The 26,337-nt window shown below is 40.6% G+C and overlaps 5 protein-coding genes across 7 annotated transcripts in view; 3 read left to right on the top strand and 2 right to left on the bottom strand.

Moving 5' to 3' along the window:
* ppp2r2ba (protein phosphatase 2, regulatory subunit B, beta a) overlaps nt 1-8,735 on the bottom strand; it is a 45,051-nt gene extending 36,316 nt beyond the window's left edge. Inside the window, exon 1 of the mRNA XM_071457435.1 lies at nt 8,347-8,735. Coding sequence (XP_071313536.1) covers nt 8,347-8,425 — 79 coding nt within the window. The 5' untranslated portion in view covers nt 8,426-8,735. The remainder of the gene's footprint in view (nt 1-8,346) is intronic.
* A 684-nt stretch (nt 8,736-9,419) lies between these two features.
* Nucleotides 9,420-13,324, top strand: rpl26 (ribosomal protein L26). Of its 2 annotated transcripts, none has more exons than XM_071457440.1 (4): nt 9,420-9,512; nt 10,171-10,342; nt 10,435-10,575; nt 13,159-13,324. In XM_071457440.1, exons 2-4 carry the CDS (start codon nt 10,175-10,177, stop codon nt 13,285-13,287), a joined length of 438 nt encoding a protein of 145 aa, XP_071313541.1. In that variant the 5' UTR covers nt 9,420-9,512; nt 10,171-10,174; the 3' UTR covers nt 13,288-13,324. The 2 variants fall into 2 exon arrangements, with proteins under 2 accessions (XP_071313541.1, XP_071313540.1); XM_071457439.1 differs by having other exon boundaries at nt 9,420-9,517.
* A 953-nt stretch (nt 13,325-14,277) lies between these two features.
* Nucleotides 14,278-16,478, top strand: atp6v0e1 (ATPase H+ transporting V0 subunit e1). 2 transcript variants are annotated; one of them, XM_071457677.1, is made up of 4 exons: nt 14,278-14,487; nt 14,999-15,046; nt 15,849-15,972; nt 16,093-16,478. In XM_071457677.1, exons 1-3 carry the CDS (start codon nt 14,384-14,386, stop codon nt 15,940-15,942), a joined length of 246 nt encoding a protein of 81 aa, XP_071313778.1. In that variant the 5' UTR covers nt 14,278-14,383; the 3' UTR covers nt 15,943-15,972; nt 16,093-16,478. The 2 variants fall into 2 exon arrangements, with proteins under 2 accessions (XP_071313778.1, XP_071313779.1); XM_071457678.1 differs by having other exon boundaries at nt 14,279-14,487; nt 16,096-16,478.
* Nucleotides 16,479-16,849: 371 nt separating this feature from the next.
* On the top strand, nt 16,850-22,418 carry bnip1a (BCL2 interacting protein 1a). Its single transcript, XM_071457676.1, has 6 exons — nt 16,850-17,020; nt 17,934-18,026; nt 18,591-18,682; nt 18,910-19,014; nt 19,117-19,235; nt 19,509-22,418. The coding sequence occupies exons 1-6, from the start codon at nt 16,940-16,942 to the stop codon at nt 19,703-19,705; spliced, it is 687 nt and encodes a 228-aa protein (XP_071313777.1). The 5' UTR covers nt 16,850-16,939; the 3' UTR covers nt 19,706-22,418.
* A 509-nt stretch (nt 22,419-22,927) lies between these two features.
* On the bottom strand, nt 22,928-25,971 carry nkx2.5 (NK2 homeobox 5). The gene is made up of 2 exons (XM_071457675.1): nt 25,458-25,971; nt 22,928-24,787 (listed from the first exon to the last, which is right to left on the bottom strand). Exons 1-2 carry the CDS (start codon nt 25,810-25,812, stop codon nt 24,174-24,176), a joined length of 969 nt encoding a protein of 322 aa, XP_071313776.1. The 5' UTR covers nt 25,813-25,971; the 3' UTR covers nt 22,928-24,173.
* Nucleotides 25,972-26,337: the final 366 nt, after the last annotated feature.

Genomic DNA, 26,337 nt, shown 5'->3' with positions numbered 1-26,337 from the left:
GAAGACAAGTCCCAATAATGTCACTGCGTAAACAGATTTAGGTCCCCACAAGATTAGTAATACCTGGACCACACACACACACACACACACACACACACACTACTATATTCTGTCCAGGTTGCTGACAGACAGAAAACATAACAAATGCCTCACAAAGAGGTTTCTATCTATAGTCATCTCTACTCCAGACTGTGTTTTGGTTTTGATCCCTGCTCCATATCGACCAGATTACTCAGGTTATTCTGTGCAAACAGGAGTGTGATGAGTCTGCAGCAACGGATGGCTATTTTGAGGGGGATATTGAAAAACTATGCTGGGAAACTATAAAAGGGCACCTAAAGCGAGCTCTAATTGGATCACAGCCATCGTTTCTGTGGGTATGGTCAGGTTTCCACGGGGAGCTGGGATAAACCTCTAGCGGTGACTCTGGAGCTGTAAAACTGTTTGTCCACCATCCTGAGGGCATTGTTATCTCTTACCTCTAGGTGCACCCCTCGACTTCGTGGAGCATCTTAGTTGGGTATGCATGTATGTCATTATTACTGTGTGCGGGTGTCTCTGTGGTGCCCTTTGACTATCCTACTATCCACGATGGGTGTGAAAAAAGCAGAGGAAATGAAATTCAGACACCCTCGTTGGCTCCCCCTAGAGGACTTGAGATCTGTGATCTTTGCTCATCCGTCTCAGAGCTCCTGTGAAAGCTGCTCTGGCTTTTCCCACTCCCACATCTGCTGGGAACACCAATGTTAGCCAGCACAGGCGAGCTCAGAGATATCAAAGAAGGAACCAATGTCTGGGGACTCCGTGCTGACATGCCTTTCTATCTATAATCTTACTTTCTTATTAACTTATTTTGATCCTGCGAAAGAAAACAGAAAGTGCGTGTTCTTGGTGATGCAACCCATCACCACCAATTCATGCACATTTTACATATGGGACCTGCCCAGTACAACCACAGTTCTCATTTATAGAAGGAAGTATGATGGGACTACTTTCTCAATACACCTTTCTCTCCTTAGTCTTTACTTCCACTGGAACATGGACATACAGTACCAGTCAAAACTTTGGACACACTCTCCCATTCCCTTCATACTGTATATAGTGGAGTAGTGCTTCTCAGCCTATTTTGTCTGACGTAAATGTCTCCGGAGATCATGTTCCAAATGTGTTAATTGAATTTTAATCAGATACAGAAACTGACTTTTTTTTTTTACACTTGGGGGCTTAATTAACTTTTAATCATCCTATTGCCTATTTACACACCTAGCAGACACAGAGCAACAATAACATTCATTTGGAGTTGTGTGTCTGGCTTACTGGCAAATCTAGTCCAATATTTTGCTCTTATCTGTCTTTTGATTGAAATATTCAGCTCTTTAGCTGATAAATAAAACTGAGTAGTTCCTGACTTTGTCTGTTGTTTGTTGCTGGGCAGCTGCCTGCTGTGCCTGTAAACAATTGATGACTAAGACTGAACCAAAACAGTGAGTTGGGGCCAGAAAATTATTAACAATGATCTGAGATGAAAGACATAAAGCGCCGTAGAGCTGAGCACAGTGATTACTCTCCGTGGGTTCATCACTACAAGTGGCTCCTTCCACATATAAGAAGTCATTTGATCTATTATTAATGTAAAAACATTTATTAAAGCTGCTTTAAATGTCATTATTTGAAAGTGAACATTGTGGTTATTTAGCTTTGTCTGTGTGCGTGTTCTTTCAGTTTTTCAACAGGTTTGGACCAGCCTGTATTTTCACTATACTGCCACTCAGAGTGGGAGAAGCTGTAAATTTTACCCATTACTTGTAGATATCTATTTCAATTTCTCTGCTTGATTGCTAAATAGTTTTGTGCGCTCTCCAATGCAGTAGTAGTGTAAAAGTGTAAATATCTATATTTTTTAATCTGATCTTTCCACATACCCCCTAATGACAGAAGTACTGATACCCACTGGGGGTACAAGGACCCCTTGCTGTGAAACTAAACTGGGCACTTCTGTATATACGTTCTCCCAAATTATTCAAATACAGTTGTAATGTACACACTTTCAGTATATCTGCCCAAAGCCAAATATCTATTGGCAAATTTGTTTTTTCTTTCTGCTGCATTGTTTCAAACGTGTACAGTTGCTGTAACACTTTGTTTTTATTATTGTACTATTTGTTCTTCCCTTCAGCTTTATATCCTCCTCTCCACTGCTGCACCAACCTCATTAAAGTTTCATCCAAGCCAGTCTATTCTTCTAGTCTAACTTCACACAATTTAAAAACAAGAGAAGCTTCGTATCCATCTGAATCATCTGGGTATGCTGAACACTGGTTATACCTTAGCCTGAGTTAGTCTAAGGAGAGCATTCAGACTAATACAGTCTCTAACCAAACAGGTTCCCCACATTTAACATTAATTTATTAATTTAACATTATTTTTAAAGGCAAAAAAATACATATGTCAGGGTTGAATGAATGAATTTTATTACAGTGATGTGAATTTGTTTGCAGTAACCTGTCTCACTCAACCCATCAGGACCTTTTATCCCACCACAGAGACAGATGGGTGGAGAAGGAGCCTGAGAGAAAGAGGAAGCCCATCCTGATGTTCTATATATATACACCCCAATCCCAATAGTAGCTGTGCTTCTGTGCTGCAGCCTGCCAGCCAGAGCAAAGGCCCAGCAGTCCAGCTCGATAAGGAGCCTCTTTGTCTGGCTCTATAGCTCCCAACAGGGGTTTAGTCGATGCTGTATAACACAGGGCCTTCAAAACACTGAGGCACACTGATAAGTTACAGGCCAGAGGTGAAACATTTGCACTGGTTCTACATGTTGTGAGTAGGAAAGAGACTTGCGTCACTGTGTTTGCTGTAATGATACACTACCTCCTGTGAGGCTGTAAGAGTGAAGGGAGTCTCAGTGATACTGTGATTGCTCTCTTCTTCCCTTGTTTTCATGTAGACTTACTGTGGAGACGTAGCAGGAAGTGTTTGTGGTAAGATGAGACTGCGTATGAGTGCTGTGTGAGAAAGCGACTGATATGTTATGGTGTTTTCGTCTCACTGTTGAAGAGAATATCAGGTTCATTTTTGTTCCCATAGGCTCCTGAGATCCACCTGGTAGGATTCAAAGGACAGGTTTTAGCCCACTACACAATGTTGCTGCTCAGATTTTATGTTGACTTCCTTCCCTCCAGGCACCTATTTGCTTCCCTTCATTTCATTTCAGTATGAAAATGATTACTGCATAGCCCATAGGTACATACTTCATCAGTAGGAACATTCTGTCACCTGTTCTCGTTCATCTAGCAATGCAGCTGAATGAAGGGGAGAAACTGCTAGGAAATAATGTTCAAACATATTAATACATTTTAAACCTTACAAGTAGTTTACCTATCAATAATGCTAAACGTGACATTTTGTTTGGATTTTTGTCCCTTTTGCTCCACCTTGGAACGGCCAATTCCCATTTCATTCAATGTCACTGCTAGCTTCTTCTGTTGGGAGGGTACGCGGCAGATCATAGACCATGTATTGGATGGTGTAACGGATCTGTGCATCATTTAATTAAAACATGAAAACCCATATGGTCCTTTAAACCTGCATTAATTGATGTTAGGACCACTTGCAGGAATCACAACAAGCTGTAAGTGCAACACTTTATGAAGCCGATGTGGTAAAATTTATTTCATCTTCTTGTCATTTGGGGCTAGACAGGTAGTGTACGGTGGTTTTAACTTGGTTCAGAGGTTGTTCGCTAAAAACAGCTGTTTACAGGAAACGACACTGATGAGAGTGGTGAGGGTGAACCAAAATAGAAATGTTAAAGGTCATAAAACCAAACCAGTGAGTTAAAAGATGGTGAATTGCTCCACAGATTAGTTTTTGTGGCACCTTTCACATTACACATAGTCATTTGATCCTTTGTTTATATAAAATTTTAAATTAGAGCAGCTTTAAAGTTTAATACATTACAGGGACAATATGGTTGAATATGACAGCTACAATAATACATAACAACCAAGATACTTTCTTCAACTCCTTCACAGTCTAATCATTGTTTCTCCCTTGCAAACAGAAATTGATTTTTGAAAGAAGAGAAGAAAAGTCACTTATAAATGAATGCCACAATATTACAGTTTCAATCGATCATCTCTAAAAACAGAAACAAATCTCTTATTTTCTAATTTTCATTTTTTCCATGAAGGGTCATTTTCTTTTCTTACAAATCTAGCACAGGGTCTGCAGCTGCAGAACACCTGAAGCATGTATGAAAAGTGTCTTGCTCTAGTGCACTTTAGCAGAGCAGATGTTTGTTGTCAGAGGAGCTTGTGCATGTGTATTTCACCTTAAAGCGGCACTCCACTGATTTTATAAATCAGGTACAGTTTACGTGCCATGGGCAGTGCAATCCACCCTGTGAAAACTGTTGTACGATGTTTTCTGTGGTCTGAGAAAATGACCCTGATGATGTCATAGTGATGTCATCAGGATTATCCCAGCTTGGGCATGTAGATGGAAAACCTTTAACAGAAAGCCTCAGTTACAAACTGGGATCTAAAGGGCATGGACATTTACCAGTCTAACAAAGGATGCTATTGAACATTGTGATATGTGGAAAATGTAGGATCCCGCGTTTTTCAAGCTTGACTAATACCAGAGACTAAAAATCAGGATATTTCTATAATTTTGACAATGTATTTTTTACTCCACTTCATGGGAGTGCAATACTGAACTGCTGTGGGTAGACTACCCCTTTAAGGACAGCTTGAAATATGAAGGAGTTGCTGCTCATGAGTGGAGAGAACCGGCCCATAGGCTGCAGTGACAACCTTAAATACTTCAAGAAACACAAAGTGGTGTTTCAGAACTACCACTTCCTCTCATCTCACCCTTCTTCCTCTGTAGTATCCTTTTTAGCACTCCTTTGTTTCCCCATCTTTCCACCCTCTGCACGGAAAAGCTGACCAGACCAGACTGAGCAGTCACATGCACGAGCGTGCGGATGCCTTATGCAAGTGTGTGTATGTAGGGTGTTTGTCCCCAGCGGCATGCAAGGACGGGACGACTACGCGGAGTGTGTTCTGAGCTGTGAAGTGGGTGTCTGTCAGGATAACAACAACACCACGGGATGTATGATAAGGGCACACATACACGCCAGCATAGGCTGTGTTCCACAGCCACAAAACTCCGACTCAGTGTCACGCTTTGTCAGAACGCCGACAGAAGTCCCCCTCAGGCGCTGCCAAGAGAAGCTCACTGCTCTTCTTATAAAGAAACCACATGCAAAATGCACAGATACACATATACAAATACACACACACACACACACACACGCCACAAGACATGACAAATCTCAACTACAGTCATTAATCACAAAGACTTTCTTGTCACAGATCTGATCTTCAATATTCGCTACTCTTTTCTGCTTTTTTGGGTCCCACTCAACAAATAATGTATCACAGTGTTTCCCTCAGACACTAAAGCAACAAGAAGGAGGAAGATGAGGACGCCGGGGCAGGACTGGCTCTGCTGATTGATGGCAGTGTGAGATGTGGCAAGGTGTCAGTTGGGGACGCACATTTTTCCCTGACTCAAACACAAGACAGCAGAAGCGAGGCACACATACAAACACACACACACACACACACACACATCAGAAACCTTTAAGACTTAATCCATCACACCAGAACTGACAGACTGATGTGAAATAGAAGAAAAGAAAACAACAGGGCACAAGAGAAAATAATATTGAAAAGCCACATAGAGACAAACTTACACAGGAGCACAAATACACACATACACACACAATTAAGTCGCAGGCGGTCAAAAGCTGGCTGTGTATCCCTCTGAGACTGGACCCAGGTGAATCCGAGTGATGCTGGCGCACTGCTCTCCACAATGGCCCAGATAAACAAAGAGAACACACACATACACAAACACACACACACATACACACACAAACACACTCTATGGTCCAGTACAGGGCTTATATAATGTATTTTCCACTAACATGGTAACTGCACACTCATCTTCCCTGGGGTGAACTCTGCTCAGCTGGAGCAGACATGAATGCTGGGAGATGATGAAGAGGGGGAAGGAGGGGGCTTAAGAGGCCCAAGGAGGACTGGAGTGGTGCACCGACCAGCCTCCTCCAGACCAGCAGGTCCAACGGAAGGGCAGCAGGCAGTAACAAGGTCACAACAGGAAGTGGACACATACATGTAAACAACCACTGAGGCACTAGCTTCCATGATACGCAAACACACGTGCACGGATTGATTTGTGCAAACACACTATTCTCTTTTATTCACACGTATACATGGCTTAGATTGCGTGCAGAGGAGATGACCTGTGTCTTTTTTACACATCATGTTTCCAAGGTCATCTGCTGTGTCATCACACCCTCCTGGCCTCCAGCACATGAGACTCAACATCTCTCACTCTCGCTTTCCGCGTACAACTGTTTCATATTTCTCTACGCAGAGAGCAGCTCAGGATCATGTATCACATTACTGTGGCTCGGCACTGCAGCTCCATGTTTACTGATCTATCACTTCCTCTATTATACCGCTCCCTTATCTCACTGAGAGTCGGAGAGGGAGTGAGTGTGAAGAAAGAGAGAGAAGGATTGTGTTTGTTGACCTCACCTCTCAACGTCTCAGAGCTCACTTTGAGTTGTTTATGATTTAAATGCTTTAGAAACAGAAGCAGAGAGCAGACGGCTCACATGATTTCAAACATTATCTTTAAAACAAGGGATAAGCAGCTGGTAAAATTAAAATATATACAGGAGGTGTCCATGTGTACAAGAGAATGAATGTGAAAGTTCTTCCTTGACCTCAGAAACAGCACTTTGACAAAACTCATGCCCCACTTGCTAGCTTTTTCCAGAGCTTTCAACCACATCTTGTGGTCTTCTTCAGTGGAAAGAGTTTTGCTGTAAAGATTACACTATGTCATTATGACAATGTGTCACAGATATTACTCTCTAAGACACAAACAAGTTTCTTTTATGAGTCTTATGCTTTTGATTTAAATGACATACGTCTAATTTTACAACAGTAATCCTTCTTGATATGTTTTTATTTTTCATATTTTGTTAAAAAAAAATCACCTTCAATATAAAGTCTTTAAATCCTTGAGTAGTTTGCTGCCTTTTCTTTTACAAATCCAACATCTCTTGCACTCTTTGAGCCATGTAAGTTACAAAAACTGTCTTGATATATGGAATTAGTACATATAAACCCTCAATATAAGTTTTTATTCTCTTGTTTTTTTATTTATTTTGTTTATATTCTTTTTTCATACATTTCTATTTTGCTAGAACTCATTCTTCTGTTGTTTGACTTTGGGTTCTTTTGTTGTAATTCCTTTTTTGTGTACTGTGAAGCCCTGTCACAGTACACAAAAATCACATTAGTGAGTGAGTGAACATGCCTTAATACCATTCATGTCTTTCTCCTCCTTAGGTCGGCTCTATAGGCTGCGAAGGGCCCTGGCTATGACCACAACATACTGCTCTGTACATTGTAGGCTACGACACTATCTTCCTTCCTGTGCCAGAGGGCAGAGTGTGCACAGGAAGGAGGGCAACCATGCAAAGCTAAATAATGCAGAGGCTCAGTCTCCACATTATGACCTAGTAAACGGCTGGTTATACAAACACGCAGACCCTCTTAGGCTGCCCCGTCCGACAGCACAAGCTGCAGGATGAACTGACCAGCTCTTATGAACTCATTTATTTCAATCAAGGCTGGGGTCAGTTCACTCAGTTCAACACTTTAACTCTCTCCAACTCCAGGGAATGAACTCTGTCTGGACTCGGTGTGATAAGTGGAAAAGGTTTGGGAATTTGGAGGAAATTGTTTCCTCTGAATTGAGTGAATTGCAGCCTGATATAGTCCCAGAAAGGCATTTTGCTATGCATGTTGTCTGGAGGATAACTAAGCAAAGTGTGAATGGGGGACATGAATGAGAGAACCAATAGTATAGGGCCAATGAAGATACTTGTCATGCAACTCCACAAACTGAGTGTCTCTCTTGGCATTGCTGTAGGCCTGTGTGTTGACAGCTTTAGCTTTAAGGAAAGCACAATGAGTGAAACTAGGAGTATACTCTCTACACCAGACAGACACAATCGCACACATGAAAATGCTTTGCTTTGCATCAGTAACCTTTACATCTGCCCCATAGCCAGAATGGCTCCAACTTCGTGCAATCTGCAGTGGGCTGTGTGGCCCTACAACCGGCCAGTCTAACTTCTGCACACATGTATGTGTCAGGGACAGAGTAAGCAGCCCAAACATTCATGTCACACATGTCAAAGTAAGCAACCACCTCGGCGTCCCACCCTACCTTCGGTGTGGCAAGTGGAGGACAGGATGGTGCTCGGAGGGCGGAAGAGGTACGGGAGATAACGGGAAAAACATTTCATCTTCTCCTGCGATGCTTGCCGACGGGTGAAAAGCGTTGCGTTGCGGGCTCCACATCCGCACTGCCACCGCGACAGCCAGCCACAGAAGAACCAGGGGGGTTGCGGGAAGGGAAGGAGGCTCTGTCCGCGGCGCAGGGGGCTATGACAGCATCACTTTTCGCAGACGGACAGCGCAGGCAGGCAGGCAGCAGGCTCCGGTGAAACTGCGCTCCGCCCGGGGAGCAAACAGCGCACGGTGTCGGCGCGCCTCCGCTTGCGTGTCTGTGGCTCCCTCAGTGGTCGTGTGAGTGGGAGCAGGACAGGGGGTCGCCTCTGTCCGCTGAGAGGGCAGGTCAATGTATGCGTGGTCCGCCGGTGTAAACACCCCTCCCGTGTTTGTTTGTCGGCTTATTGGAGTAAAGGCAGCGATTACAGCTGATCAGAGTAGCCCAGAGATGTAGCTGAGATGAATCCCTAATTGCTCAATTGGTTATTTTTAGTATAGTGATATTTACCCAACGTGTATCCTACTTTCCTATTGCGGTAATGTTACTTGCTCTGTGTCCTAAGATGAAAGAAAAGTGTGACAACGCAGTGTGTGATGAACACAGGCCATAACTTGATGAATCATAGAGAAAACTTGTTTTCAGCTGCTGACCAGGTTATTGATTAATTGGGTTTGGCGCCATCTTTTGGCCATATGACATATGGATAGCAAACTAGATTTATAATGTCGCAAAAATAAAAAACAGTATGCCTAATACAACCAGTGAAGATTGTGAAGAAAGGAAGGCTTGTAAAATCAAAACTTTAATATGTGTAATAATGCAGGACCAAAAAAAAAAAGTCAAGATGAACGAAAAGCTGTAAAATCACATCATATGACGAATTTAACTATTACACCTACACACAGCTGTGTTAAAACTATTAATACTCCTAAACATAAGCGCTCATGTTTTATGTTTATTGTTTATTTGTGTTTTTTCTTTTTTTCTTTTTTTTTTTTTTTTACCAGTTTCTGTGGAGATCTCGCGAGATTTCGGTGTGAACTAATGCTAGCGGAAGTACTTCGCCTCTCTCTTTTCCGCCGGCCATAGAGGAGCAAAGGGTAGGGTAAGCATTGCTGGCAGATAATTTCACTAAAGTTATCACCATCCATCCTCCTTTTAGTGTCAACGTGAATCCGTGTGAAAGCCTAAACACATTTTTAACCTTGTCACAATTAAAATACGGCCAATATTGATCCCCTGTTGGTGATAGATTAGTAAATAAAACCTCTGTGTTTGGTCCCCCTGCTCGGTCCGGCAGTATCCGCATGTCGGCTACGGGTTATGAAGGCGCCCTGCTCCTGCTGCTAGCGATTATTACTCGGTTTTATTAGAGTTAAATTATTTTCAGCATGTACTGTTCTCGACAATATAACCGAGCTGAGGAAAAACTGTCGCTCCTGTGTGGCTGCGATATTATGCTAACGCATTAGCGTCATTTCGTTAGCTTAGCATTCAGTTTTGAAGGCAGCTATAATTTTAACACTCGAAACGTCGGTTTGTAATTTTGGTCTCAGAGTTGCTTTTCGTGAGAAAAGTGTAAATCAAGGCGTGTAGTTGCTAACATTAATTTTTCAAGTTTGTTGAATCTACTGTGTTTGTGCTTGTACGAGTCACGTTGTCTGTACTAAAGGGAGAAAATTCAATGAACTGCAGCTTTTCTTAACTTGGTGTCAGCTGGCTCATAACCTGTATTTTTTTTTTTTGTTTTTGTTACAGCACCATGAAGCTGAATCCATTTGTAACATCCTCCCGCCGCAAGAACCGCAAAAGGCACTTCAATGCCCCCTCACACATCAGGAGGAAGATCATGTCTTCCCCCCTGTCCAAGGAGCTTCGTCAGAAGTACAATGTGAGGTCCATGCCCATCCGCAAAGATGACGAAGTCCAGGTATTGCACTCAGGATTGCTGAAACTTTGTCATAGGTAGTGTGAAGTGTGCGGGCTGCACATGCTTGACTTGCTTGTGGTGTTTACAAACAGGTTGTCCGTGGACACTACAAAGGCCAGCAGATTGGCAAAGTGGTGCAGGTCTACAGGAAGAAGTACGTCATCTACATTGAGCGTGTGCAGAGAGAAAAGGCCAACGGAACCACAGTCCATGTCGGCATCCACCCCAGCAAGGTGAGACAGAGTTGTGTATATGCATAAATGGTTGTTTCTGCCTCCGTGGAGATAAGAGCGAGGTGTAAAAATTAATCTAAAGTTATCAAACAGCGTAGGTTACATCAGGGAAGAGAGTGGACACTAACCCATGTAAACAAGCTGAATGTGAACCTGTTGAGCTTCGCATGTGAGAGAGATGTCCTGGTGCCTTTTTGGCATGTCATAGAGGTGATGTGAAAATAAAGAAACTGTGAGGTGCAATCTTAATTGTTAAACACCATTTTCCTATTCCTGATATCTTTTACTTTGTTTCTGAAGTATGTCTAATTTTTCTTCACGGCTGACTTTGCAAGCCCTTTGCAATTGGTGTTGGAGCAGGGGAACAGCATTTAACCCTTAACACTGGTGTGTCATGTTCAGCATTATTGAAAATGTCTGTCAACACTTGATTTAATTGTTGTAACTGAGCATTTGCCACCAGCTGAAAGACATGTATTATAGCATTGTTCAGTTTTAATTACCTGTCGGGGTTTTGATTCAGCTCTGTAGTGATCTTAGGCTGTAGTTCGTGGGGCAGGTGAATTGGACTGCATGATATTGAAGTGTTTCTGATGTTTTGTCCCTCATATTCACATTCTGCAAGGTCCAAAAGTTTGCACATATAGAAGACAGTTTCTTCTTGGTTTTCAAGTTCTCTAACACTGTAAGATAGTACATCTCTCACCATCGGTTGTCGGCCAGATTCCTACCCTTTTTCAAGCCTCTGTCAGAGCCATCAAATGATGACTTGTTGACCGCCCTTTTGTTAGTGTGCATAACTGGTATGTTATTGTGAATATGCACTTTATGTTTGACTAACATTATGAAAGCGATAAATAAGGACACCTTTTGTGGATCTGACAGTGTTGTAACATGTTATGGACATGTTGAACTGTCAGATTTAAAAGATAATGCATTAAAAGAGCAGTTTTACTTTGTTTAAAATTAACTTTTTGTAAATTCATTACAGTGTTGATGTAGTGTACAACTGAAGCAGCGAAACAGGTCTTCCCAATTTTGAGCTCACCAAGCAGGTTAACAAAAGGGTATTTGAATATCAGTAACGTAGATGAGTAATATAAAACCCAAATCTATCAGTTCAAATTCAGTCTGTGAAGAGTTGCATTAAAACAGTGAATTTAAACAACTATGAATTTATTAAGATAGGTGGTACACAGGGACCAGAAAAGTAGAAACCCCTGTATATTGTAATGTCATCCACCAGAGCAGCCTTGTACGAAATGCAATGTTTGTTAATCTCGTAATAAATCATTTTTGAGTGTCAGAGATTCTAACTAAACTCTATGGCATTTTAAGGATGACATTTAGTGTTGTATGCATTGTATTACATTGATAGGTGTTTCTGAAGTGTCTGCTCATACAAATACATAAATGAGGCAAACAAAATTAGAAAGGTATCAGTGTGATGCAGTCCACAACTGTGTAATTTTAAAATACAGTTCCAAACCTCAAAAGTTCAACAAAACAAGTTTTTAAAATAAAGTAGTATTTATTGCAGAAGCCGTTTCAGACCTTTGCCATGTCACAGTAAGAAAAGCTTAGATGTAAAAAGTAAAATTAACAACTAACTTCCATTTAGCTGCTTCAGTTTTCAGGGTATTGTACACACTGACTTGCTGTCACACTGTCATTACTTAATGGGACATTTGAATAGAACAGGGCCATTGTTAATGTTATTAGTAACGCCTGCACTTTCCCTACTATGGCAAGTCAGAATTTCAGCTATGAAAAAGGTCTGTTTGATTAATTATAGTCCTGTTACAATCTTCATGCTCCACTCACTGCAGGAAACCTGCAAGTGCCAAAGTTTGTCCCTCCTTTTCACCAAGTTGCTGTGGCTTTTAATCCTACCATAATATTTTCTGGTAATAAATATCGGGCTGTGAGTAAGCAGTCAAGTGACAATCACCCAGATGTGATTGATGAAAACCCTGCACAGGAACATTTTGCTCTGCTCTCACAGCTACATGTGAACAGGCCGATGCAAATGGAGCTACTGGTGCTGCCAATAGAGCGTTTGGCTCAGTCAGTAGGTAATTTTTGACATGTCTTAGCAGAAAAGCCACAGAATTGAAGCTTAACATATCTTTTTTGTGTTGCAGTGTAAGCAGTACTGTTTAACCAGCATGCACAACACATGGGGCCCTGATTGTCAATAACTACACCTGCACGTTTCCACTGTGCCATATTAGTATCCATTGTTTAGTTTAGTTTTAAGTGTTTTAGAGTTTTGTCCATTGACAACATAAACTGTATAATGCTGGGATGTAGCATTTTATACATGGGATGTCAGGTTAGTACTTTCATGGATACTGCATTGTGTACTTATTGGTTACACTGATCAGTAATTTCCTTAGACATTCACTGAAGAGGGCAGTTGGCCTCATAACGGTCATTAGAAATGTGTTGAGGACATGCCTGTGATGTTGCAAGGCGTTGTAAATATGTCAGATTATTTTCATGCTTTCTTTCTTTACATGATTGGTGCCTGCTAAGGTGATGTTTCACAAGTTGTTTACTAAAGCATTCTTCTGTTTGCAGGTGGTCATCACCAGGCTAAAGCTGGACAAGGACCGCAAGAAGATTCTGGAGCGCAAGGCTAAATCTCGCGCTGATGGAAAGGAGAAGGGCAAATACAAGGAGGAGACCATTGAGAAGATGCAGGAGTAAAAATGATCTTTTGCTATCAATAAACTGTGTAAATGGACCTCACTTTGTCTGTCTCATGTTTTAGCTGTGGAGGTGGAATGATTTTTCTCTTTGCATCCTGTCATGTATTTGTAGGTTAACACGATTTTTATTTCAAACGTACATACCTTATTTGAGGTAGTCTAACAAAGATCATCTGTACTGTACATCACCTGTCATTCATTTAGTCTTTGAACTGTCTGTGAAGAACCCACAAGCATACACAACACTGTAGGGCACCAAATCTGCATCCAACGCTCGGTTAGAGGAACAAAGTTTAGATATCGATAACTTGTGCTTGTCTGTTTGAGCTTTGCATGCTACAGCTATAAATACTTAAGTGTATGTCAGTATCGATTATTCGTGTCCTTTTGATTCTTGAAAGTGTCAGATACTGACCTTGAAGGACGATAGGACAGGCCAGAAATGCAGAAGATATCTGCATGTGATATATACATAATATAATTTAATTGAAATGCTTGAACTCTGTCAGAACCTGGGATACAAGGAAACTACTAGTGGGTTCATAAATGTATCTTAAATTGATCCTAAGGTTGTACACTAAAATGAGCATCACCTAATTAGTCTAAAACGGATAAGGACATGTTTGACATTCGTTTAAAGTGGGGAAAAATGCATTAAAAGTGGAATTAAATTAGTTTTTCAACACTTGATAACAGGACCCGGATGTTGCTTGTACAGTGGTTACAAATGTGCAGTTTTATAAAATGAGCAGTAGGTGTCACTTTTTTCCCACAAACTGGGCAGTCCCATTTTTAATCAAGTTACCAAAGGCGTTTGCATGAGCAGGATGTAACTTATCCCAGAAAAAACGTTATAATCTATATTTTACCAACTGTTAAACTTTCATATTAATATAACATATAAAATAAGGTGCTGCTTAATAGGAAAAGAAAAGGCCGGATTGAAACAAGACATGAGTGGACCCGCCTCCTCCCGGTCATGTGACGGGTGCTGCCCTCTCTCTCTCTGCCGCGGCAGCAGCTGGACAGAAGTGAGCTTATATCAAGTCAAAAGTTAGTACCTCTGAGGTGTTGCTGCTAAACAAAACACCACCATGGCGGAACTAAGTTTTGTGATCGCCATGTCAGTGGTGACCCTGTTTTGGGCCTTTGTCGGAGGAGTTGTACCGCTGTTTATACCGAAGGGACCAAACAGAGGGTAAGTTTGTTAGCTTCTCGTTAGCCTTCAGCTAGCTACGTTTTTTTTATTGTAGTTTGTCCCGTGACTCTCTTTTGATACTAGTAGACTTAACATGTGGAAAATTGTTGTTTTTAAAAAAACTTTCCCAAAGTTATCTGAACAGTTTAGGCAGTTTAAGCCTTGTGAGCGAGCAGTAGTTGTTAGTAAAAGTTTGGATTGGCTAACAGAAGCTAATTTGACAGCTCTTCCTGGGTCGGTGTGAGCTCCATACTCATACTGTTACCTTTAAATGTCGCCGACATCTCCCTACAGCAAGTCTATTTTTTCATGTCATTATATTTGGGTGCCAAAATGTACTTCATATGTGGAAACTCTGCCTAATGCAACTTCCTTTATTTGCCTGATGGTCACTGTCACGGGATCGAGGCTGTGTTGGCTAATGAATGGCCTGAGATGTATTTAAAAACCATGTTTGCAGTCATTAGATGTGAAGGAGGCCACTTTGAATTATTTTCTGCTGTTCCCACAGAGTGATAGTCACAATGCTGGTGTTGACTGCAGTTTGCTGCTACCTGTTGTAAGTATTCATCTTGGAAATGTACCAGGATTTCTCTGATGATAATAATGTGGTAGCCTGTGTTTTAAAACATGTCATTATATGTGTGTGTGTGTTTGTTGACAAATCCATTGACAGAAATTATTTGACATCTGTTTTAATAATCTATTAATCATTTAAGTAATTTGTTAAGCAAAAAAAAAAATATATATATATATATTCTCTTGTCCCAATCCTATGGGATGTTAGGGTTTGCTGCTTTTCTTTGTCCTGTTTGATAATAAACTGAATATTTTAGGTTTGAGGTTTTTGACTATTGTGTCAGACAAAACAAGATGTCACCAGCTTAAATTGCAGCCTGAGTAAAGGAGGAAATTTAAGCCCCCTTTTCCACACGTGCTCTGAGATTCTGTGGTTTCTTTTCAGTCACTCCATGACAATATTTGTGCATTAATTTCACAAAAACACAAATTGGTCATTGTAGTTAGTTCTGTCACACATATGCATAGTATTTTTGTCCTGTGATAAAATATTTATGTTCGCAAGTGTGCCTGTGGAGTCATGTTACATGTCAGATGGGCAAAAGAGGGCAGCAGAGACAAAGCAGTGTTGCAGCCAAGTGAAGTCATTTCCCAAAGGCCCTCAGTTTACGCTGTTGTTGTTAGGCATGTGTCAAATGTAGGCCTAATTTACCTTTTGTACCTTTCGTTAGACAGTAGGAAATAACTCGCATCACTAACATTTGTAGGATGTGTTTTGAAGTGCTCAGTTTTGTTGCTGAGAAGTTTTGTATGTGATGCATACTATCCTTTCTGTCCACCAGCTGGTTGATAGCAATTTTGGCCCAACTGAACCCACTTTTTGGGCCTTCTCTGTCCACTGACACCATCTGGTACCTGAACTATCACTGGCCTTAATTTACATTTCCAGGACCCCTCACCATGCAGGTAAACTTCATCCTCTGAAAGACTGAATCACTGGATTTACACTCAGTAACTTGTATATGTAGCCTGTATATAATTTATTTTATTTCTTGGCTTGTTTTTCTCTATTGTAATGTTTCTCAGCAGGGGACGACCTGACACTGCTGTATACCAATGGACGTTTGCTAGTCACTCCGTGCAGAGATCATTCCCTCTGAATCGCCTTAAACTCAGACCCCTGTGTGATTATTGAGTGATGTCCCCACCGGTGCCTTGTACAAAAATGATTCCCAAAGGACTTCTGAGAGATCTCACTGAATGTGCTTTACTTTAAATTAAAGCAGCCTTCACTTGGTGTTGTTTGGTTTATATATAATGTATATTGTGTTAATGCTATTGTTGATATGAATGAGCTCGCCTTTAAATAGTTGCTACATGGTGTTTGATGTGCTCTCTCTGTGTCTGTTAATGTAACTGATGGATGTAATCAGTTCTATTGTTGTTAATTAATAAAGTAATAATCAACTCCATCGGCCCATAACTTTTGTATTCCCTTTTGCCAAATTTATGAGCTTATGACCTTTGCCAATATTTTGACTGGAATTACTTAATTTTCTTAGTGAATGTCATCATAGATAAAATATTATTTTCTTCTTTTGTTTACATGTGTGTGTATATATATATAAGAATATATGCATTCTGTTTTCGTGATAAATTTTGATGACCAAATATGTGATTAGTAGCGTGTATTCTTTACATTTTAAGAATATACATGTGTCATTTATGCGATTGTTTTCACAGATTGATATAATTAAATGTCTAGTACATAACACTATATTGTCATGACGTATTTAATTGGGCTTCATGCTGTTTTCTGTTTGTTTTTTTTTTTGTTTTTTTTTACTGAGTTTGGTTGTGCGGCTAAAGCTGCCAGTCGCAGTTCAAATCAGCCTTCCTGCTTTCCGTAGCTTGAGTCGACTACGTTGGCAACATGGCGTCCTTAGATGTCCACGTCCGAATATGTGAACAAGAAATACTCAAATATGACTTGGAAATCAAAGCTCTCATCCAGGTGCGAGTATTTATTTGGTAAGACTACTTAGTGCTAGATTACAACATGTGAGCGTTTGGTCTTGTCAACACGGAGAACCGTGTTTCAGTCCGACAGCATCCAGTGTTTGCAGCCGCTGCGCCGGTCTGAGCCGCTGCGCCACCACGGTCGCTTTAATGTGTCTCTTCAAGTCGAAATAGCTTGTTAAATCTGTTTGGTAAATGTGCTTACATGTACCTAACTAAGGCAAATGTATGAAGTGGGAAATAAATGACCAGTATAACAAATTGGCTTTAAAGCTCATTCTGTTAGGGAGAGGGAAAGCGAAACTAATTTCCAGTTTTAAATGTCTAAATGTGGTTTAGCTAAAACTACCGAGATCTATTAGCTCACTAATTATACAGTTTCTATCTGTGTGGACCTTGTTCTGTCATATTATATTTCAGTTTTGAGAGTTTCTCTTCTATAGACAGAACAAGCTACTTGGCACTGAAGTAAATCAGTGATCAGAAAATGAATTAACAACAACAAACAAGAAGTCTTGTTTCAAGCAGAAGTTCAAAACACTGCTTTCAGTTTCTCAGACCAGACAACTGGACATTTTTCTTTATTGTCTAAAAATGTAAAACTAAACAATTATACAAAAAAATAGCATACAAATGCATCAGTAAGGAAAATTAACATTAGTAGCTTTTTTTTTTTTTTTTTTTTGGCTTAATAATCTATTACTATATTTTGAAGCGCTGAAAAAAAAAACCAGTGACATGGGTGGTAATTCAGAAGTCTAAAACCAGAACAGGCTCATTTTAAAGCACTTGAATTCCACTCATTCACTCAGTTCTCCTGCAACATGTTGATACCAGTAACTTCACCGAACACTGATGCAGGAGACATGTGCTTTATATCTCTCATTCTTGTGTCACTGTGTCACCAGGATATTAACGAGTGCACAGGTCCTCAAAGCAAGCTGACAGAACTGAACGCAGATGTGAAAACGAGTTTCCACAACCTCAGGCTGAGGATTCAGGTAAGAAACACTGCAAACGTGACATGTGCGTGATAATGACACGGTGTGCAGCATAAACAAGTACACCCCTCTGAAACCGAATAAGTTCAGCTATCTCTCCATACACCGCTTTTATATGGTGTAATGTTCCAGCAACACTGATGTATCCATCACCAATGAAACGTGTCAATGCAAAACATGATCTTCTTATCAAAGTGGTACATGTTCCTGAGAGTTACAAGATAAGACGTAATAAAAATGTTTTCTGGTGTTAGTTAAGGGCAGTGGATCAGCAAATGAGTTTGTTGAACGTGACAAATGTAACTGGTCGATAATTAAAAATGTCACAAAACCTATTGAATTAGTCTCAGACTTAATGCTGACAACAGTGGCTGGGTACAAGAGTATTACTGACTGATGGCAAAGCCGTCAATGTTGTTATGAAATATAAGTGTGATAAATTTCAATTTTGTCATCTTTTCATGAATTGTAATGGTGATCATTTAGAAATAGACATATATCTTAATAATAATAATAATAATAATAATAATAATAAACGTCTGTGCTATTTTGTTCCTTTGACAGGATTTAGAGCAGATGGCGATGGAGCAAGACAAAGAGTCAGACAAGCAAACGTTGATCAGTCAGGTAGAAGGACACAGGAAACAGATGCTGAGGTAAAGTCTTTTAGTTTGAAATATCCTCTCATTTCCTGAGTTGTCTCCGTCAGTGAAATGTAAACTGTTTTGTATATTGTCACATTTCTGTGGTGATAATCCTAACAAACTGGTGGGGGACGAGCATGTAACATTCCCTGCTTAAACTTTATGAATGCTTACTTTTTAAAAATGTGTTTTGTTTTTTTTTTTTGTTTTGTATTTGACCATTTCTGTATAATTTGCAGTAACCAGACAGGCTGGAGGAAAGCCAACCTTGCCAGCAAACTGTCCATAGACAATATGGAAAAGCAGGCACTTCTTAATGGAGAAGATAGTACTGTGAGACAGAGGTGAGCTGCTCATGTGTCTAATGGTTGTCATTGTTTGTCACATCTGGGATTCTTTTAATTAGCTGGAGGACAATAATATCTATTTTTTAAAATCTTTATCAGGAAGATGACCAAAGAGGGCCTGGCCCAGACAACCAGTGACATCACAGAAAATCTTATGAGCATCAGTCGGATGATGGCCCAACAGGTTCAGCAGAGCGAGGAGACCATGACATCACTAGGTTAGTAGTGAAGGAAACACCTAAAGTGGGGAGCGCGTTAACAAAAGTCATGATTATCCTGTTTCTACCATATACCAAATATTTCAAAATTGATTGTTCTCTTGATTTTATTTAACTTAAACTTCAACCAGTTTACAGTATTTGAGGTTAACCTGGTTTGATTCACACCATTTGACATGAATGAATATCCACTGATATTGATTATGTGTGCAACACCAGCCTCATTTCAATAAAATGCTTTGTGCTCAAACCAGTTCTCTCTTCTGTTTGAAGCAACCTCCTCAAGAACAATCCAAGAGACCAATGAGGAGTTTAAAACTATGACGGGGACCATCCAGCTCGGGAGAAAACTCATCACCAAGTACAACCGCAGGGAGCTGACTGATAAACTGCTCATCTTCCTGGCGTTGGCTCTCTTCCTCGCCACGGTTCTCTACATCCTTAAGAAGAGACTATTCCCCTTCCTGTAGACCAGGTATCTCTGAGGAGCTCTCCCGTAACCACATACATTACTTTCCATAGTCAACACAAACAATATAACAGTTCTGAATGCTGTGTGCCATATTACACACACTCGCTATATATTAGTGTCTGCTCAGTGGAATGTGGTCTGCTCAGTCGGCTGAACTGCGACATTTCTGAGGGTGAAATATTGTCCACAAAGAGGAAGATAAGCCTCCGCACCTATAGCTCCATGCAGTGTTTTATTTATTGAAAAGATTTTGGTCGTCAAACAAAGGGAATCAGTGATTCAAGAAGATGTACTTGTTGAGGCACACATTGTGTCAGGAGTCCGTTTTTAGTTAGTGAGACAGTAATGCTGTGCATTGCTTTCAATCAAGTCAGACATGGAAGGACCCACAGAAATCTTTTTACACATTCCTGTGAAGCATCCAGCACAGTTTTTCTTTTCATATTTACCAATGATGCGAATGGTCTCCAAAAACTGTACTTTGTGGATCTGTTTACTTCAGATTTAGTTAAGAATGCTGATAATGTGCCGAGAGTTGTAAAACTCATGTCTAAGTATGAAACACAGTGAGTTCTCATGTTGAAGGAGTCAGTTTAAGATAAAATAAAAACTCTCCAGGGAGAAAATTTCAGTAAAAATCTTATCTGATTATCACAAAACAAGTTCCACTGTAGACATCAGTTCAACATGCTTTTACTGGCATGAATGTTTTGGAAATAATATTGTTGAGTAAAAAAAAAAAAAAAAGGTGTGTTAGGATTGGGAGACTGTGCAACATGAAATGAACTTTTTTCCTATGTTCATCAGTAACTTGTGTTTTTAAAGGTACTATATGTAACATTCAGGAAATCCTTGTTGTTGATGACACCATTAAGTGAACCGTAGTCGTCATGTTGCTCACGCTTGCATGCATGCTGCACCGCGTAGGTGGGCGTGAGCGAACATCCTGGGTATCTGCCAAAACAATGCCGTGACATTGTGACAGCATCGTGTTGCTAGACGAGGTAACTAAAGTTATACTGTTATTATAGTTTGACTATAAACTGTATTTATAGCACTGAAAGTGTGAAGATAGGTCTGGCTATGCAAGACAATAGTTTGATTAACATTATGTTGTTTTTTTTTTAAATAGGATTTATAAAGCATTATATTGTTATCAGCTTGCTAGCTAGCACAATAGTTAGCTAGTGATGTTGAACTGGTCCATTCTTGTTGCACGATACATTGACTGTATTGTGTTATACGGTGGCGTTAGCTAGCTAGCCAGCTTTGTCAGTCTGTTTGTCTAGTTCTCACCAAGTGGCTCACAAATGTCAGCATAGCTGAATTTGTTGGATGATAATCGTTAGTGAACTAGACAGAATATTATAGATAAAGTGTTGTCATGCTTCCTTAGCAACGTGATAGTTGCCATCACACCTCTCATTTCGCTAAATCGATGCGCTCATGTTTCAGTATGATAGAATAGACCTTTTACATTGTCAAGTAATGTTACTGTACTGCATGGGTCAGGCAGTGGGTTGAGACAGCAGTAATCTTTCACTAACATCAGTCAGAAACAGATGATGGGAGTGGAAGAAGTAACGTTAGACTGGAGATAATGTAAATAAAATCTACAAAGTAAATTGTATTTGTTTTGTGCTGGGGGAACTGGTTGTTGTTGAGATTAAAAGACTCCGTTTTTAAGCTAACATTAGCTAGTGTTTCACATTGTTGGCACTGTTGGGCAGTGGAAAAGAGGCATTGAGGGAAGGTACTCAGGAGCCAGCATAAACATCACATCCTTTGGATTTTCCCTGAAAGTTTGGCCTGAATCCGTGACACGGATTCAATTCACAGGCTGTTACTGGCAACCGAGAAAGTCAGGGAAGGTCTCTATTTAAGTTGCATTACAATCCATTCACACATTAGCAATAAAAAAGTCATTAATGCGTTTAAATTGCTTCACATTATTACATATAGTACCTTTAATCATTATGACCATTCGGACAGGTTTTTTCATCTGATGTCTGAAAGTTGCTGCACAAGTCATGTACAAGTCTTTTGGGTAATTGTTATTTATAATGAAATACTGATATACTATATAATTACTCTCAGTATAATAATTATTATTACATTATAATGAGCCAATGCTATTCTTTAGAATAGAAAAAATGTTTTTTTTAAACTTAATTATGATTCAAGCCTATCTGCACTCACTCACTGTTTGTGTTTCACTGGCTCAGAAATCAGAATGGGTCTGTATGTTCACTTCAAACTGTGCCTATGTTGTATTCAGTTAGCATACAAACCAAAAAAACTTTATTCAGTGTAAGAGGGGAAACACTCCTCCATCTCTGCCATGTCAGCCTGTCTCGCTCTGCAGCGCAGCAGGAAAGCTCAGAAAAGCAGTGAGCAGTCATCACACTGGCAGAGATAGAGCAGCATGCATCCCTGCCTTTCTTCAGATAAGACCCGGAAAAGCAGATTATTCCGACCCGTTTCCCTCTCCCATTCCAGTGTGGGTGGAGGTTGAGGGGGGTATTTTTAGGTTTGTGTGGCGCTGTTATCTGACATTGCCTTTTCAGCACCTCAGAGGAGAGGGTGACCAGAGGAGCTACATGACCTTGCTACCCTTAATGCAATTGCCTGGCATCGCCTTTATGTTAAATATATGTAAATGCTGTCAGTATTGATGATCAATAAACACACAGTCTTCTGGCTTGATGTTCGATGTGTGTCACGTGTGTGTTTGTGTGTGTATATCGCTTGAAATGAGATATAAGAACACAGCGTATGTGTGGAGAGTCCTGAGAGACGCCTAAGCATCTCTCACTGGGGTAAAGTGGTTGCAGTTGGGCAGAGCCAGTTCTGAGCCTGTTCATATAACTGCACACTTAGCTGAGGCCTCAGGCCCTCTGTCAAGCAAATTGGGCTATTCTTGCATTTAGCACCGCGATAGTGTCAATCAAGTGTTTGGGTTCATATCTGGACAAGTGTGTTGGGATCTCAGGGGAGCGTACACGGCACCAAACAGATGGTGCAAACGCAGGGAGCAAACACCTAGCAGGAATCTCAGCGACGCCATATTTATGTGGTAAATTTTACAGTTGGGCACAGCTTTGTTCAGTTAGTATTTGACGTTTACTTGACATTATCTGTGCAGCTTCACCGTTGAGTCTGAGAAGAAACCGAGTCAACTTAAATTTCTCAAATGAAACACAGTATTGACTCACCAAGGTGTCAAAAAGGTAACATTTAATAATCAACTGTACTGTCCAAAAATAGATAAATATCTTTGATCAGGTAACGTCTTGAGTGTCCTGATATTTACAAGTACAGAGTCAAAGGCGGTGACTTTCAGGATGGCTTTTGAAAGATTATATCTGTGTTGAAAATTACATACACACATTTCAATTCGTGTAAATGAGAATTGTTTAAAAAAAAACCCATAGAATTAGTGACAGTATTTCCTTATTAGCTACAATATTTCCTTACTTATCGTTATTTACCTGATTTTAAAGATTTAATACAAGTCAAGGTCATGGCTCACAGCCATCTCTGTCCCTGAAACTTCCCTGAAAAGTGTGTACATGTGCTTGACAGCGGGTTGTAAAAAGTCTAAACTTTAAACAACCTTTTAACCCTGTTCGAGCATATTGAAGGAAGCTTCCTAACAGCCACTTGAACATTTAAACCAGACACAAACCATATCAAGGTCGTTCAGATGTGAGGCTCTTTTATGTGGATCCACCAACTCACCTATTAGGAGACCCTGAAGCATGCATTATATAGGGTCATAGTTATAGGTCACATTTACATCCTATTCATGTACTGTAGGCTTAATGTTTTTCTAATATCATAGTTTTTCTGAAGGTATTCTTTAATGATTAAGCAATTAACAGCCGGAGCCAATTTCAACTTCAAGTAATAAGAATTAAATATTTGCAAGGCAGAAATAATAATAATAATAATAATGATAATAATAATAATAATAATTGAATTAACAATTTCCCATAGCCTAAATTGCGACAATTGCTATTGCATATGGTCCACCGCCGAAAACACGGTCAGATTTTTTAAAGAAATAAAACTTATAAGACAAAAAAAAACCAAAAAAAAGGTGTGACAAATTTAAACTTAACCAAACATATTTCAAGAGCTGTTGTTTTGTTTTGTTTTGTTTTTTTTATTTTGTTTGTTTGTTTGTTTTTTGCTTTGTTTTGTTTGTTTTTGTTTGTAATTTTCGCTCAAATCACAAAAAATGTCTGTGCGCTAATGTCACAAAAACAAATGAAAACGTAGCTCTTCAGACAAAAGCTGGTGCTGAAAACAAAAACGGAAAACTACCAAAAAAAATAAGTCATTAAATATAAGAGATAAAATCCGCAATATCACGTTTACAAATGCATGCAGTCGAAAATAATCCCGTTAAATGGAGCAGGCAACACGAGTATGTGACAGGCCTACGGGCTGTTGTCCGCTCTTCACCATGTCCTGATGCCATGTAAGGAGGAGACCCCGTTACTGGAGGAAAATGTGTTCTGCACATTATTCAGGTCTCCGACCCCAAAGTTCATGTAATTCCCGTTGTTGGAGGATCCTTGCATAGTTTGCATTGTGGCTGCAGGATAATTACACGCATAGTTTGTGTTGCAGCCGGGGCTGGTGTAGTTACTGAAAGCTGGATAGTTGTTGTAACTGAAATGGTTGATGTGACCCATACTGTAGGAGGGGTTGTAGTTGGCAGCGTCCGCCGCCAGGCAGGGCTTCCCATCCCGCACCAGCACCGGCACCGACACCCTCCTGGGCGGCGGCAGAGACACCATCTCCAGGCTCTGGTCCTGCCTCTGCCGCTTGCACTTGTACCTCCTGTTCTGGAACCAGATCTTCACCTGGGTCGGGGTGAGTTTGAGCACCCCGGCCAGGTGGTCTCTCTCCGGGGCGGACAGGTACCTCTGCTGCTTGAAGCGGCGCTCCAGCTCGTACACCTGCGCCTGAGAGAAGAGGACCCGCGGCTTCCTGCGTCTCCGGGGCTTAGGTCGGTCCGGATCCTCGGTTTTTATATCCCCCACAGGCTCGACAGGAGGACTGAACTCCTCTGACGAAACCAGACAGAGAGAAAACCATGAGAAAAAAAACTACAACTGTGACTTGTTAACAGAAGGCCACATGGATATTTTATTTTTAGAGCTGCTTTTTAGAGCCATTTTTTGCTGCCACTACTTTTACGCTGCAAAAAAAAAAAAAAACCACCAATAATAATAATGGTAACGACAACCACAACAACACTAAAAGTATTACCAGCATTATATACTATCTATTATATTTTCTCATATTAAGTAGCATGGCTAGGCTTCTTAATATGAGAGTGCCAATTCTGCCAAGTTTGGTGGTTCAAGTCCCTTGACCACCGATGGTGCATTCAGAAAAAATAATTTACACACATGAAACACATGTGACATGTAATTATGAGGCTAACTTAATGCAAATCAAATATGCCAATGCAAATTTAGTGGCACTGTTATTGATTTCTCACTGATAAATCGTAAATAGTAGCAGGCCTGCAAGAAAATGCTGAATATCACCTCAACTTTTACTCTTGATATTTTTGTTTACGATACAGTCTAAAAGCCTGTACCCAGGAAAAGAAACAGTGTTCAAGGGGTATTAGTTGCGTTTTGCACACGTCAAATAACACGAGTGTGTATAGGCCTAATCACAGGCCTGCAAAATCATTAAAAAAAAAAGTTGTCCTCTCGTCAGCTCACCTTTTCTGCGTTTCCCCTCAAACGCGTCTGCTTTCCCATCTTTAATTAGATCCATCTCTAAGAAGGATTTCCCATAAAAGGTGGTCGCAAAGCTGAGCGTGTTGCCTCTGCCCGCCCTGGACTCCTCTCCGAACAGCGAGGCGGCGGCGGATGACATGTCCCGGAGAGGCTCCTGCTTCAGGCGGGCCAACATGCAGGAGGAAGAGGAGGAGGCGGAGGAAGAGGTCGGTACGGTGCCGCAGCAGTCCATACGTGAAGAAACGTCCAAAGGAGACACCATAACGTCATGACTCTGCTCCAGGTTTAATATATCCTTTACAGAGAAGGGAGTGGACGTGCTGGGGCTGGGAAACATTGCCAAGGACTCAAAAAGAAAACCTATTAACCTGTCATATGGAAGCACCAAAAAGACGTCAACAAACCTCCTCTCCTTCCTGGTAATATTTACTGGGTTTAAGTATTAGTTTGGTATACCAGAGTGATCTTGAGTGAAGTGTGCATTTTGAATGTCAACCCTGTCTCCAGACTTTTTTCTGGGCCTCCCTCTCTTGCCGGTGACGCAGGGAGGGAGGGGGGGGGGAGCCAGTGAGTCCCTCTGTTTGGAGCCATTGGTGCTCCCATTTCATGACGTGAGGTGATGTCTGGTACATGTTAGGCCTGATGTTACTTAAAGGCCCGTATGTGTATCTGCAAAAACACCCAACCAGTCCACCTCTTTTTATTCGTCTTGCAAAGGAAAATAAATTCTTCTGAATATTTTTCATAAATCAGTAATTTTCTTTAGTCTAACGGAGAGATCTGCATTGCTTTTGAATGGCCACGATTAATAAAATTCTTAAACTAAATTTTAATTATAAATATAGATATTTTTCAGCTTTAC

The sequence above is a fragment of the Trachinotus anak genome, unplaced genomic scaffold, assembly GCF_046630095.1.
Source record: "Trachinotus anak isolate AG129_WGS33_773 ecotype Australia unplaced genomic scaffold, CSIRO_AGI_Tana_v1 ptg000021l, whole genome shotgun sequence".
NCBI classification, from domain to species: domain Eukaryota; kingdom Metazoa; phylum Chordata; class Actinopteri; order Carangiformes; family Carangidae; genus Trachinotus; species Trachinotus anak.
Note: the sequence above shows the minus strand (reverse complement) of the source record. Positions and strands in the feature narration are given on the sequence as shown.